Below are 15,855 nucleotides of genomic sequence, written 5' to 3'. Positions count from 1 at the left end.
TGTGATGCTCAAACAATCTGCACTGACACCTCTTGATTGCCGTGTCATGAACATTTTCCTGAAAAAATTAATACTTTTGTCAGATTTCGTCATAGGAACCAGGGTTTTAAGTAAAGTATTACTTTTCTGGCTGTAGTTCCTGCTTTTGAGTACTGCTCCTTATTATCTAACAATAAAAAGTCTTTAGCTAACAAACAAGTACTAGAGCTTGTTTTATACAAGTACAAAAGCATTTTTCAAGTCTATTTGGCACACCTGGCAAAGTGAAGTGGTTAGGCAACACTATTTTTTTTTTTTTACACGTGGAGGATGTCAGAAAAATGAAACATTGAGGGAGTGTGTTTTGACCATGGATAGACTCAAAGCAAAGCTGCTTTGTATGTAACCGAAATGTGTCCGTAGCCCAGGTTGGGAATTGTGTACTTATTGTTCAGGAGACTTCTACTCTTCTTAGAAGGTTTTGGAAACTCAACGTAAACACCGCTGATTGCAAGGGCCACATGCCCTGATTATTTATGATAATATTATTATTCCGATATTCCGATACTCGGAATAGGAAACCAACTTTGAAGCAGTATGACTTCATCCTTTCCACAAAGCTGCAACTGTTTGTGCAGCGGCTTTGTGAAAAGTAAGGCCAGTACAAGTTTTACTAAACCACTGTCAAAACAATGTTTGAACATATCTACCAGTTGATTAATATTTACTGGTGAATCATTTATACTGGTATACCATTTTCACTATGTGCACCCATGCACCCAAACACACCCACACATACCCACAATGCTCACCTCCCACATACTCAGCACCCCTGTGGTGTAGCAGAGATTCTTTAACCTAATGCTCCTTGTAATTAAATTAGCTTCCCATGTGATTATTAACGGGAATTATTTAACCCGGGGGAGGGAGGGTTTGAGCTGTAGTAAAGGGTCGTTCTCTCTCTCTCTCTCTCTCTCTCTCTCTCTCAGGAATGAGGTAGATATGGAGAAGAACTGGACGATAAGGAGTAGCATGGCCTATAGTACGGAATTACCCAGAATTATCTGGATCTCACTTTTCCTAATTAGCTTAGGCACTGATATAATTGAGATTATCAATGTTGTTTCGAGCATGGGGATTGATATAAATGATGGCTATTTCGACCTCCATATGACCTTTCTTTATTTAACTGGAAGTCTTGTTCCTGATTCCTGTCTCCATTTCTAAAAGAAAAAGTGGGCAAACCATGAAGGTGGATTTCTTTTTTTGCTGAGGAATCTCATGGCCAGGAAAGTGGGATTATCACTTTTCACATACTCCCTGCTACTGAGCCTACAAATGAAGTGTATCTGAATATCATGCAAAATATGTTTTTCTCAAGTGTTTAGGGAATGTGGGTGTTTTTGCTTTAAGTTCAAGTTAAATATCACTCTCTCACTCTGGTACTCTCTTAGGACAAGCTAAAGACACTGCAGAGCATGAAGCTCATCACTGATGGAGGATACCCAATGCAAAAGTAAGTTTTACCTTCTTGTCCTCCTTAAATCTGAAATGATGGAAATGCTTGTTTTTCTTTCTTTTTAAGGATGTTGGTTTTGGACAATTAAAATCGTTCATTACAATTTTTTAAAATGGTAAATCACAACCAGGGAAAAAATGAATATTTTCCTGCACAAGCCTAGTGTAGATCATGCATTAGCATTTCAACATGTTGATAATAATTAATGTATCACACATCAACTAAAGGCTAAGTCCGAACAAGTCAATTGAAAAAAAAAAATTGACTTTCACTTTCTCAGTTTCCTTAACCAAATAATTTAGTTAGACTACTGCTGCGGTACTATATGGTATTTAATTATACCTTTGTTTAAAAAATGTGATGTTGGTACCAAAAATTATTATTATTTTTTTTTAAGCATATTCTTTTATATTTTTAGTTGTGACCCAAAAGCCGTTTTTCTTTATCTTGGCAGATATAAAATCATCACAATGTACCAGGAAATGTATTTCAGAAATTAACTTTCAGTTGGTGGAATGTGAGGAAATGTCTTTAAACATTGTTTAACTCTGTGTGGTTTAACCATAGACATCACAAAGCTGTATCTGTATCAGTTTTTTTTATTTATTTATTTATTTTTTTATTAATTGTGTCTCAGTATTTGCCAGCAATTTTATCAGTTGCTAAGTAAGTAAAGTAAGTTTATAATTGTTGATTGAATTAAATCAGTAATAATAGTGGACACCTTGAACAAGAATTAAATCTCTGTTAGTATTAGAACTTTTACTCAGATACTGTAAAATGAAGAGCTATGTTTAGTCTTCTATGCAATTAATACCATTAATTGTAAATTGATTTGACTGACAGCACCCAGCCTGCTTGGCAAGACTTCCTGCAAGGACAGGATATCCTGGAGAAGCGAAGCCCTTCCCCTCTCTCACTCTCTTCCTCAGACAAGATGAGCACATCAGTGAGCATGACCACTCTATCAGATGGCTGCACCCCTGTAAGTCCCTTTACAGTCCCTTTATTGTGGTCCTTTGTGGTCAAGATTTGCAATTGGTCAAATGTTTACATGTAAGGTACATGTGTATATACTGTACACATACAGTAAACACCACTGATTAACAATCTTTACCAGCACCAGAATATTGGGTAGTTTGTTTGTCCTCCAACTACAGACAACAGGAAATGGCTTTGTAGCCAGAACAAACTCACTCAGTGACAACATGTCAACATGACAACAACACTCTATAGCAAGGGAGGTAATGGGATGGTCAAGGACATACGATTGGTCTGAGGAGAGCTGCATATTCATATGTGACAGTGAAATTTGTAGAAATTATTATTAAAAAAACACAACTAGTTTTACATCTGACAGTAGGGCAGATAACTGCAAAGTCCAGAAATCATTAGACAGACAGCAAAACCAGAAACATACCAGAAAACAGTACATGAAACCAAAAACTAAGACTAGTTGTTTACTATCTCATACTAACATATAAAATACAAGCCTTCTTTTGAAACTTTTAATAAACATGCTTATACTGTATAGTGAATGTCTGTAACCTGCGCAGATGTTGCTGTGTAGAGGAAGAGTAAGGGGACGGTTGGCTTAACTATCTAATCTTGCCATAAGTTAACTCCCCTTCTCGCTAGTTTTTTTAATTGCTGCCTGATTATTCAGAAATTGTACTGTGGAATGTGATTGTTTATGCCAGTGCGCATCACATGCTGTAGTGGTGGTAGGCAGCCGATGAGAAGGAGTGTAAAGGTTTACTCAACGCTTTCTAAATCAAGCTGAACAGGAACATAGGCGAAGTCATTATTATAATGCAGCTGCCATCTATCGTTATCATGCTTAAAAACACTCCATTGTCTCCTTTTATGAGCTAATAAATCCCCAAGTGCTTGAATAGCAAGAATGATTGTTTTCATTAAAAAGCACCTAAAGGCAAAGTGGGCCCCCGTCTAGTCACTGATCAACTGACAGGTTTATATTTCACAATTTTATAACCACCTGTTTCTGTAACACACCTTCTGTAAAACCAGAGTTTCTGTAGTGGTGAGTAATAATTGAACACATGCAGTAGTTCCACAACACTAGTTTTAATGTGGCTGTCTATGGCTTGGCCAATACCATCTTGTCATGATGTCTAATTGATTATAAAACATTATTAAATTATAAAGAAGAACAATGAATATTAACAGGAATAGCCACATGTATTTTTTGATGATTATTCAGTACAGAGGTTCTTTCCTGTTGTTCTTTTCTGTTGTTATGGTAGTTTTTTTTACTTTCCATATGATCACATAAAGTTTGTTAATCCAATGAGATTTTCACTCTTCCAGGGGCAGCTTGAATATATAACTGATGCCGGAATGAGCACTGCAACTGTAGAGCTATAGGCTACAGCCCATGTGCTCTTAAGATTATGGACATACACTGTAGAATACAGCATAAATATTGCATTCATTATTGTTTCTAGCTAGAAACGACCCTTGTACCAAACATGGCACATAATAGAAATTGATGTGAAAAATTATGCTTTTTTCGTGTTCAGGACCTTGTGAATCAATCACTGTGACAAAATACATCACCATATGCTAGCCAAAGTGTATGTGCCAAGTGTAATGGCATCATGGCAATAGCGCAGAAATTTTGCATTTTAAATGTAAAATGACATGATTTAATTTAGTCTAATGATAGCATGTATTACCTCTGCCATCCTTTATGCAGCACCTTCCTAACACACTCAGGCATGGATATTTATCTCCCCTTGATTCTTTCCAAAGAACTGTGGCCAAAATAATTATTGACAATTTATTTAACATTATGGCTTAATATGGCTTAATCCTAATGGCTCAGAGATTTGAAACAGCTCAGTGAAAATGTTCATAGCATGCATAAGGATAAGGTGATCATTTTGTCACGTGCTCATTAAACAAGCGTTAATGTATTCAATCTGCAGTTATAGGTTATATATAGGATCAAATATCACATGGCATTAATTTAACATCTGCATTATTTTTAAGGTAAATATCACCATTATTTGTAGTTAATTATGTGTCCTGAATATTGAACATGGTTTTCAGGCTTCTGTGTATTTCAGTGTGTGGGTATTTGGTGCTTTCTATTATTATTATAGTGTCAGTTTGTAATACATTTTTGTCTCTTGTAAGTGTGAAGAGTACTCAAAGACATTTGCACCGTGTTTGTCTTTATAGGTGCAAGACACCTCATAAATCTCCCTTGAAATTCACTCAGCCACGTTTAGCTGGCCCATGTGCTGTTGAAGAACTTTAAATCAGTGAGCAGGGAATTAATTCATGCTATAATCCATTATCTAAATATTTTTCCTCACACCCCTATTACTTGTCATGTAGACTACATTTATAGTGTACTCTGCATTATTCTAACAGTTCGCATTGCAAGTTTGCTTGCAACAGTTTGCAAGTTTTTTTGTACAAATTGTTGCTAGCTCTATTCTGAGGTGGAACCAGCAGGAGCTTTTATTAAAATATGCTGATCACATTTAATATACTAAAAAAAAACCTGATAAATGATCATAGTTAGCTACCCTAAAACCATCCAAACAAGTTATTAGCCACGCAAATTAACTTTGGTTGCTAGATAACTAGTTGTCTTTCCAGCTGATAATTTGCAAGGTAGGAGAGCATGAATTTGAACTTTCCTGATGTAGGTGAAAGTAAATAAATGGACATAATAGCTAGTAACCAACTCTATTACAGCACTGCAGTTAATTCCAGAGCACCTTTCCCATTATAAAGGTGGACAGGTTTAAATGAACTCTGATAGAAATGTGTAGGAAGTATAGAATGTGACTCAGCTGTAACTATAGTGCGGCTGCTGATGCTCATGTTCCAGTTAATAGCTGTACCTACAGATACAGCTTTTCCCTAATTTAACATATTCCTGTTCGAAGGTACACAGTATTGCCAAACCACTATGAAGCAGATCAGATTTTGCTGGATGATTATTCATGGAGCATGATTACTTTCGAGTAGAAAACAATCGAGCACATAAACTGGACATCTACATGTTGTAGCATAGAGTCTGAAAGTCTAAAGGACTGATCATAGATTGGTGCCTTTTACTAAACACCATTATGTGATTAATTAACAATTAACCAAGGACATAACATATCTTTACAAAAGCAAATAGTTTTCCTTTTTTTTCACAAAGCATTGGAGAACATTTAAGGCAATTACTAATTCTGACACAGCTTTATGCTTGAAGCTTGAATAGATGTCCTGTCTTTTTCGTGTCGTCCTTTTAGAACTATTGTTCAATCTTCAATCAGCTTCTCCAGACGTTTGCATAGAGAACAGTCTTAAGGCCTTTGTTTATCTTTCCGCAATTTGTTGTAGTGTGTTCTGCATGCTAATGACAGTGAGGGGAATTACTTATTCAGACACTTCAATATCCAGTGCATTTTATCCACTTCAACTTTAGCTGTGTGTGTGTGTGTATATATATATATATATATATATATATATATATATATATATATATATATATATATATATATATATATATATATATATATATATATAAACAAGTAGCAATCATGTTGAAGGGGAAGGAGCTTCCTAAAGTTCTCAGGGACAGCATTTTTAAATAACACGCGATTGGAAAAAGCTACAGATCCATACCAAAGACCTTAAACATCCCTATCAGTACAATTGGTTCAATAATAAGTTGGTAGATAGAAAGTAATCGACCTGAAAGCAGCAGGAACAATAGTTACACAAAGCACAATAAGCAATGAACTACACCACAATTTTTGTTTATGCTTATGAATACTTACTTTTTTATTTCAGATTTATATGAATAAGTACCAAGTTAAAAGACATTATGTGTGAAAATTTGAAGTTGATATATGCACTGGAAGTATATTACATAACGAAAACAAAAGTGTCTGAATACTTATTTCCCTTCACTATACGCCTTGGATATAAAATTAATATTCATAAGTTATGAAATAATGTTCAGTGGTGTTGTTTGTTGGTGTGCCCGTGCATGACGTACTTCTTATGGCAACCCTAAAGCAACCATCCATTCCGATGATGTAAATTGCTCTTATTAAATACTTTATTTGAAAAGAAACAGATTTATCAATTGTCTTACAGGCCTTGGCAGCCCTCCATTTAAACCCCATATAAACACTCTGCAACATATTAATCATGCCTTTCTGCTTAACTTACACACACACACACACACACACACTCTCTCTCTCTCTCTCGTTTTTATATGATATACTCTCCGCTTGGGGACTGTGGGTGTTGATGTTCAATCAATGTCAACATGTTCAGGCACTGAGAGAGTGCTTCTTAGACAGTGGGAGAAAGATCATTTTCAGAGCATAACTTGGCAGCATCTGGCTTCAGCTTTTCTCGTGGCAAAAGGCAAGGTCATGGGTATGAACAAATCTGGATATTCACTCAGGACTGAGATCTGACGTGTTTATGCAAGATATTCAGTAAGTGTAGAAGAATATACAAGCATGTCTGGAATTGCTCGTGTAATTTAGTTTCATGACGGCAGACACCTGTCTTGGATATGTAACAGACAATAAAGAAATACAATTCAGTGGTCTGGTTCTCCACAAATTAAAATCAAGGGTCCATGATCAGCTAATTACAGTAGATATAAATAGTCTACACACCCCAGTTAAAATGGCAGGTTTATGTAAATTAAAAGAATGACACTAAGATAAATCATGTCAAATATTTTCCTACCTTCAATGTGAAATTGCAAAGTATAAAAATGAAGTAAAAAACAATCAGAAAGTTTTTTAGGGAAAAAAAAGGAAAAATAAAAAACTTAAAAAAACACTAAGTTAGTTGCATAAGTGAGCACACCCCTAAACTAATACTTTACTGAAACAGCTTTTGATTTTATTACACCACTCAGGCTTTTTGGGTAAGAGTCTATCAGTGTGCCATATCTTAAATTGGCAATATTTTCCCACTCTTTCTTGCAAAAACATTCTAGATCCATCAAATTGTAAGGGCATCTTCTGTGCACAGCTCACTTCAGGTACCCCACAGATTTTTAGTTGGATTCAGGTGTGGGCTCTGGCTAGGTCATTCAGAAACATTGATCTTCTTTTGGTTAAGCCATTCCTCTGTTGATTTGGATGTATGCTTTGGGCCATTATCCTGCTGAAAGGTGAAATTTCTTTTCTTCAGCTTACTAGCAGACACATGAAGATTTTGCACTAAAATCAACTGGTATTTGTAGCTATTCATGATTCCCTCCACTTTGAAAAACACCCCAGTCCTGGCTGAAGAAAATCAGCCCTCAAGCATGATACTGCCACCATCATGCTTCACCATGGGTATGGTGTTCTTTTGGTGATGTGCTTTTTTTGCACCAAACATACCTTTTGGAATTATGGAATTATTATACCTTTTGGAATTGGTCTCATCAATAACACATTTTGATTTAGTTGGGCTTGGATGTTTTTTGTGAGAAAGGACTTCTGTCTATCCACCCTACCCCATAGCCCAGACATGTGAAGAATACCAGAGATTGTTGTCATATGCAGAGAGTAATCAGTACCTGTCAGATATTCCTGCAGCTCCTTTAATGTTGCCGTAGGGCTCCTGGTAGCTTCCCCTGTAAGTTTTTGTCTTGTCCTTTTGTAACTTTTGGAGGGACGTCCTGTTCTTGCTAATGTCACAGTGGTACCCCATTTTTTTCAACTTGTTGATGATGGCCTTCACAGTATTCCATGGTACATCTAATGTTTTGGAAATTTTTTTATACCCATCTCCTGATTGATATCTTTCGACAAGTGAGATACTGTACAGGATTTGCAAGCTCTTGGCAGACCATGGCTTCAGAAGTCAGATGAAACCAAGAAGATGTTAAGAAAATCCTACAGAAACAGCTGGTCTTTATTTGGGGTTAATCAGAATAATTTTGTTGATAACAGCTGTATGATGTAAGGTGTGTAGACTTTTTATATCCACTGTACTTCAGGTCCCCAGGTTATATTTATTTTAGGATGCCGTTGACTCCAGTTAAGTAACCGATATAATTTTCCAGAATAAACCACACTCTAATGACATGAGCACAGAGCTACAGTACCTGCTGAAAGCTGTCTTTATGACAACAGGACCGTCTGTAGCATCAGGCAGTAGATTTATGCTCTATTTTACCTCCTGTTGCTATCTCCTTTGGCACAAATTAAAAACTTGGGATCACTTTATTTGCCTTTTGGGTGTGAGCAGATTTTTTGGGTTTATTTTCTTAGGATGAAGGACGCAAGTATCATCGCTTCTATGATCACAGTGGTGATGGACTGGGAGGATTCAAGATAGAGAAGTGAGTGGCTTGTATAATTACTTTTAAAATAATTAAAAACACCATAAAGGTATAGGTGCAGCAAATGCACAACAGAAATATATACATATATATAAATGACTTTTAGTATTTATATTTGCATAAATGAAATATAAATGCCCCTTGAAATGCACCTGGAAATCTCATACTTTGACTTTGAAGTGTCTCTGTGTTACTCTCTACTTCACATCCTTGCCCTGTCCTGTCTGCTCTCTGTTGTTACAGAAACCACCATCACCGGAGTGAGGGGGATGATAATGCTGCGCATCTACAGGAGCAACAGCTGCTGATGGAGAAGGCCATACTGTAAGTGTTTTACCTGCCTTTGCCTGAAGGGGGCAGTGGCAAGAAGCTTAGGCTGCCACATATGCCACATTACTGCTGTGCTGAGAATAATCCACCATGCAAATGGTTAGTTGTAGTGTAGTGTTCTGGGGGCTGACAAACTGCACACAGTAACAGAGGAACTTTTCAGTAACTGTGAATGATCATATAGAGGACGAGTTATGATACGATACGTATATGATAAGTGCATCTTACAAAAGGGCCAATGAAAAAACTAATTAAAGGAGAACCAGGTGGCTCTGCTATGCTGTTGAGGGCATTTTGCATGGTTTGCATCCACCTGTCCCTTTTTGAGCAGGAGTCGTCAACTGGTTGACTATATCTAGTGATCGGCAGTTCTGAGGGCGGAAACGCCTTGTTGATGAGAGAGGTCAGAGGAGAATGGCCAGTCTGGTTCACACTCTCAGGAAGGCTCCCGTAACTCAAATAACCACTCTTTACAACCGTGGTGCACAGAAAATGCATCTCAGAATGCACAAAACATTGACCTTTGAGATGGATGGACTATAACAGCAGAAGACCACATTAGGTTCCACACCTTTCAGCAACGAACAAATGAGGCTACAGTGGACACAGGTTAAACACCTAAAGTGGACAGCTGAAGACTGGGGAAAAGTCCAGGTGAAGTTTGTCTGGCACCAACAACAAGTCATACAGATAACTAATATTTTCCCCAATTCTCAAATTCTTGTTTTAATGAGAACATTAATTGAAGTTCTTTTGATTGGATAATTGCATGGATGAGCAGATGTACAGATGTTCCTATTAAAGTGGATAATAATGGAAGGTAAGAAGATGTATGCCTGTGGATGAATAGCAAAGTCCGCAAACAGGATTTTGTTCAGAGCTCTGTTGAACTTGGAACCCTGGCACTGTGAGTACTAGTTAGATTAGGGTTCACTGCCAGGTGACTGGCTCTATAACTCCAGACCAAAGCCATTCTATGTGAACATGAAATCAGCTCTTAGGCCCCAAGGGGGTAAAACACAGCCTGTAGCCCATGAGTGTGACAGAGTAAGGACAAAATAAACATGGTGGTTCTGAACATGTGCACAACTGCCCATAATTGAATTTGGTCTAGCATTGACCATGAGCTGCAGTCAATATGAATTTGTTTTCTGAGAGTTTCAATGAATTCTGTGAGGGTGGAGGTTGCCAGGAGAGGGTGGATGTATTTATATTTCACAGAATGGTGTTTATAAAGGCCACTTAAACTGGGATTATTGTTTTGCTGATTCTAGATAAAAAGATTAAGCTTCTAGTGCATGGATCAACTTTAGAGATACACATGCTATGGCTGATTCATGATCATGATAGCTTTATAAAGTTTACTGACAATAATTGCTGCAATATAAACACTAGAATGATAGCACTGTGTGTTTACACACCACTCTGTATTGTGTTTTCAGTCTTTACTTAAGCCTAGATAAGAATAACTGTTCATTGATAATCCACTTAACTTGTTTGGTTTACTATCACTTCTACATATTGAAGGTTTTCCAAAATTTTGCAACAAAATCAAAACGGTCACATTTGCAAACATGGTGCAGGTTACACCAGCAGTATGCAAATTAGCATTAAACATAGTTGATAGGTGCTGAATCACAGTAAATATTTTACACACCAGCAAATATCTCATTTAAAGTAATATCTGTTTACATTTGAGTTTAAACAGTAAAATAAAACTGTAGCATTGTACATTTCTTTTAAGTAATTTTGTACCTTGATAATGCTATCCAGCGTAATGGTAATTGTCACCAAGACACTAGCTGCTATATTTGCAATAATTAATTATAATCCCCATTAAAAACTCAAATCTGATTACAATATTTTTGTCTTCACTCTGCACATGGAAACTTGTAGTGCAACACACAGGGGGTGCACTATGGTCCTGCAAGTAAACAACTTTTTAAATGATTTTAGAATGATTAATTATAAGTTTGGATGGGCTAAGGGCATCCAGCTCACGTAAAAGCACAATGATGTGGGATGAATTCTTTTTGCTTTCTGTTGAATAAGGAGTGTTTTCTGTAGAGACTTATTAAAAACTTAAGTCACCCAGCTATACTTTTTTTTAACATAAGGTAGTTAATGTTAAATTAAAAAATTAATGTTAAATTGTAAATTCTTTATTGCAGATTAAGAGAAATCTTTGTATGTATGGCTGTTAATTTTTCTTACATTTTAATGCTATGTTTTTTGTTTTTTTGTTTTTTTAATTTCCCAGTATTCAGAGGGCCTGGCGAACTTTGTTGGAGCGCAAACAAGGCTGGCAGGAGGAGCCAAAGAACCGCATAAATCATTTTAAGATGGTGCCACTGGAAGATGCCCTTCCCACTAACCTTCCTACTGGAGAGCTGGGTCAAAACCTCACACTGGTAGGGAACTTTAATAGTGAGTCAGTGAGAGAGAGAGAGAGAGAGAGAGAGAGAGAGGGTGTGTATGAGAAATTCATCTTGCAGCGACTTTTGGCTGGGGGATGAAAATGTTGAGTTGAGTGTTTTTTGGCAGATGCCCAGATCTGTAATTAGCAGCTAATTAGATTAATTTGCTAAGCAGGTTAATTGATTAATGAAGTAGTATGAAGTGCAGCCTCGTTGTCCTCAGAGTTCACAGTGTTCACAGTCCTCAGAGCTCACAGTGAATTAAACACTGCTCACCAACCCAAACACACACACCAAAAATTGCAGTAGTGAGAAATATAGATATGTCAACTGAGAGTTGAAAAGAATAAATGAAACTGTATTGCTTTATTGTTTATCTCTTTGGATAAAACACTGAGGAGAAGAAGTATAAGACATATGGCTGGATTTCTAGACAAAGAGGACACTTAGTGCAGTGTTTAGCACACAATCTACTTCAGTAAATGACTTCCTCAAGCTCCAAGCTAAATAAGCTTTTGTGGAGGATGGCTCAAGTGACACATCAAAATCAAGTGATAAATTCATGCAATGCTAAACAATTCTATGATCATCCAATTAAAGAAGTGAAAATGAGCCTTGTCTATGGATGCCGGACATGACAGATGTTCTTTGTTATCTCAGCAATAGTTTCTTTTCAACACACAGAATTAACCTTCTCTCTGCTTGAAAGAATGCATTAGTCTCATTTTTGTGGTGGTGGTAAGTAGCATCTTGCTTTTATTCTTCACATTACCTCCATCCTGCTCCTCCCAGGGGCATGGTTACTGTCTGAAAGCTGCAGATCAATGAAGGAAAGATGGAGAGGGGTTCACTGAGTGCTGAATATGAATATTGTCCATGTTCTCTAAGCTTTTTATGCACAGAATGAAATCAATAATATAGTTAAGCTGAAGGACTGTACCAAGAAGGTGTTCAGACGCACAGTAATACATGCACATAAACACACATACGTATATATATTTGTCATATAGTATATGTGCATGAAGACTCTTACCCCATATGCTCAGGCTTGAAGAATGATCTGATCATCACATGCATCATTTACTACATATAAAAAAATAACTGTTTGCTACTGACATAAGTTTAGCAGGTGAATGTGCTGAAATTGACAGTTTGAACCTTGAGAGTGAGAGCAGTCACATTTTTGGCCTTTGGTTTATTTATTGCTGGTCTCTTTGATCCAGTGAGCTGTCCCTTCACCTGAATACATTATTCACCCTTTATTTACAGCTCTGGTCACATCCACAGGCGGGTGTGTCATTCAGTTTGCCTCTTGGATCTTGGTGTGAAGCTTATGAGTTTCTCCTGATCCCTGCCACTAAGCTAGTTTAGAAGAATACAATAAAATCGCTAAAATGATATACGGTACAATGGTTATTAATGGTTGCTATGTTTTTATTATTTTTAACAATATTATTAAGTGGCTTTTATGCTGGTGAAGCTGAAAAGTTAGTAAGTTTTCTGAAATGAGAAGGTCTTCAAGAAGTTTGTGCTTTCCAGCATTTTCAGCATTTGTTAAGGCTAATCACACTAATGTTGGTTAACTTTTTGAGGTTTTAGGAGTGCATGCTAAACTCCAGCTTTGACATCTGATTAGTAACCCTGACAAATTCAGATAGTATCTCATTTGTCATAATATTAATAATATTTGGCAATGATGCCACCAATGAAACTGGCCTTGAAATTAAAATTAAAACTGTTTTGTTTTTCCATTTTTACAAAAGAAATGGTTTAACTGTAGTTTAAATATTTTAAATATATTGTTTTGATGAAGTGCTTAGTGTAAATGTAATGTCTGTGTACACATTGTTGTTTACTTGATAACAAAGATTGAGTAATTAATGATTTACTTAGCACATTAGCTAAGATATTGTAAGATGCAATTTAAATCATAGACTGAATTAGAATTTGCTTCTGTAATATGATTTGGTGACAGATTCCTGTTTTATACTTTCCAGATCATAGCTTTGTATTTGAAATTGGAAGTAAAAAAAAAAAAAACAGTACACAATGCACCCCTTGCATCAAGAAGTGGACCAACCTGGTGATGCCAGAAGGTCTTATACATATTATATGAAATGTGAGATCACATGTACTGCAGTTCAGCTCTGTAGTGCAGCACCGAGATGAAAACCAGCCCTGCTTGCGTGGTGAAAGCTGCAAAGCAGTATGGATCTAATGGCTGGGCTGCTATAAAGCTGCTCTTAATTGCTCTTCAAGACAGGCCTAGAAAATCACACTATGTCAATAGGCTAATGGTTAGTTCCTTTTGCTCAAGGGCTCCAAACAGTTCTTCCATTAAAGGTTCTATATCATTGGATTGTATCCTCCATTAGGGCTTCCTTCTCATTGGATTGGCCATTGTAACCTCTTTTAGAGCCATTTCTCAAGTGGCTTCAGTGTTTGAATCAAAATGAGGATAAGATGTGTTTTAAAGAAGCTCAGTTTGAGGTGTTCAGGATAGATGGCTATTTTAATAATACAGTTACCCTCATGAATAAAATGAAGGCTTTTGTAATAACTTCAGTAGATGAATAATATATGAGTGAATCACCCATCACCCTTCTCTGCAAATCGATCTCCATTCACAGTGGAGGTTTATTTGAGGTGTAACAAGATACAACCCTTTATCCACAGTATCACAAAGTGCATGCATTAGAAAAGATGAGGAGGTCATATTTTTTATGTTCTATGTATCAAAAAAATGGAAAAACACAATAATAAACAGGGAGTGTTTCCAGAAGTTCTTTAGAGATGATCTGCCATCTCTCCTACAGGACATCGTCTCAAAGGTTTGTAGAGTCGGACAGACCACTCTCTAAGTTTTCACTCCAAATCTTCCCAGAGTAGCTTGATGACAGGTTAAAGTCAGGTGACCTGGCCGACCATTCTATTACAGACAGCACTGCTGTTGTGTGTGTTTGGGCCCACAGAAAAACAAGGGGTAGGAGGCATATCCGTGGTTTAGGACTATGGGCAGAGTAGAAAGACCCCTTTCTTTCCTCCATGACTACTGTCTTTCGCTCCCTGTCCTCTTTGCTATTCCACAGATGGTAGATTTATGATCATCAGATGAGAGTGGGTTTTCCATTGATTTATGAAATGCAGCTGTGACTGGGCAAGCATTAAGCATTAATTAATTAATTTATTGTTAACTAAATGGCCCTGCTGGCCCATCTAGCCTGTATGTCTTCAAGCACTTCAGAGAAGACAGTAGTGGGCTCCAATAGTGTGTGTGTGTGTGTGTGTGTGTATGTGTGTGTATGTGTTTATGGGCCAAGTGTGTGTTTATGGGCCAAGTGTGTGTTTCTCTGCACACACACTTGGCCCATAAAGGAATGTGCCCAAATTAGCCATTGATTTTTTTGTAAGATAGGAGAAGTCGAGATTTATTGCAGGTGTCTGAGAGTGATGCGAGGACTCATATTTCTGAAAGAGAGAGGGAGGAAGAGGGAGGAAAGAAGTGATGGGAAATGGTAGAGAGGCTTATAGAAGTCGACTGATCATTTAGAGTTTATAAGTTTATTCATATTTAATGGCATTAGATCCTGATACTCTGCTGGATGTGGTGTGGTTCTGGGTCTTCTGCAGCTGCAGGTCAGACTGATGTGGCTTATAAATGAATGAGCTTGCTCTCAACAATGTAACATGCAGATTTTTTGCTAAGAGTTTAATTTATAAATATCTGAAACTGAAGAATTCATAAAGTGTTTTTTCACCCCCAAAATGACCTCTTTTTTTTTTTTTTGCATAAACATTTATTTACAGACGTGTCTCAACAACTGACATTCATCATGAGTAAGTTTTGAGTAAATGGGTTTTCTGTTATTTACTCATTACTGAGAAACATGTCTGACTCTTGTCTGGAGTAATCACATAATACTACAGATGTGGTAAATATACATAGATTAGACTGATAATCCCTATAAAGGATGCACCTATGGTCTCCCATATTGCAAAAATCATACACCAAGCAGATGCGCATTATAAATTTTTGTGATCGATCCATGGTTCAAAAACAATTTGCCTGTGTGAAAACAAAGCCTGGATGCAGATACAGTTTTCAAGCCAAGCCTTTGTGTCTGCTTTCTGTGGTGCTAGTTAGGTGAATCACTTATAATGAGTTCCCTGGAGGGGTGGGATGATGCTGTTCCTGTACTGTAATCACACACTTCCACTTGCACTTTTCTCAATGTTTTCCCTTGTGCTGCTTTATTTTGTTTTGCTTGTGATCC

At 37.0% G+C, this 15,855-nt stretch overlaps 1 protein-coding gene across 2 annotated transcripts in view; it reads left to right on the top strand.

Moving 5' to 3' along the window:
* The window catches only part of schip1 (schwannomin interacting protein 1), a 308,678-nt gene that overhangs the window by 64,097 nt on the left and 228,726 nt on the right, over positions 1–15,855 (top strand). For both annotated transcript variants that reach the window (XM_026941093.3, XM_053227587.1), the window contains exons 6-10: positions 1,434–1,495; positions 2,345–2,483; positions 8,764–8,834; positions 9,078–9,158; positions 11,425–11,575. In XM_026941093.3, the coding sequence (XP_026796894.3) occupies positions 1,434–1,495; positions 2,345–2,483; positions 8,764–8,834; positions 9,078–9,158; positions 11,425–11,575 (504 nt within the window). The remainder of the gene's footprint in view (positions 1–1,433; positions 1,496–2,344; positions 2,484–8,763; positions 8,835–9,077; positions 9,159–11,424; positions 11,576–15,855) is intronic.

This window comes from Pangasianodon hypophthalmus, chromosome 21, assembly GCF_027358585.1.
Source record: "Pangasianodon hypophthalmus isolate fPanHyp1 chromosome 21, fPanHyp1.pri, whole genome shotgun sequence".
Classification (NCBI taxonomy): Eukaryota; Metazoa; Chordata; class Actinopteri; order Siluriformes; family Pangasiidae; genus Pangasianodon; species Pangasianodon hypophthalmus.
Note: the sequence above shows the minus strand (reverse complement) of the source record. Positions and strands in the feature narration are given on the sequence as shown.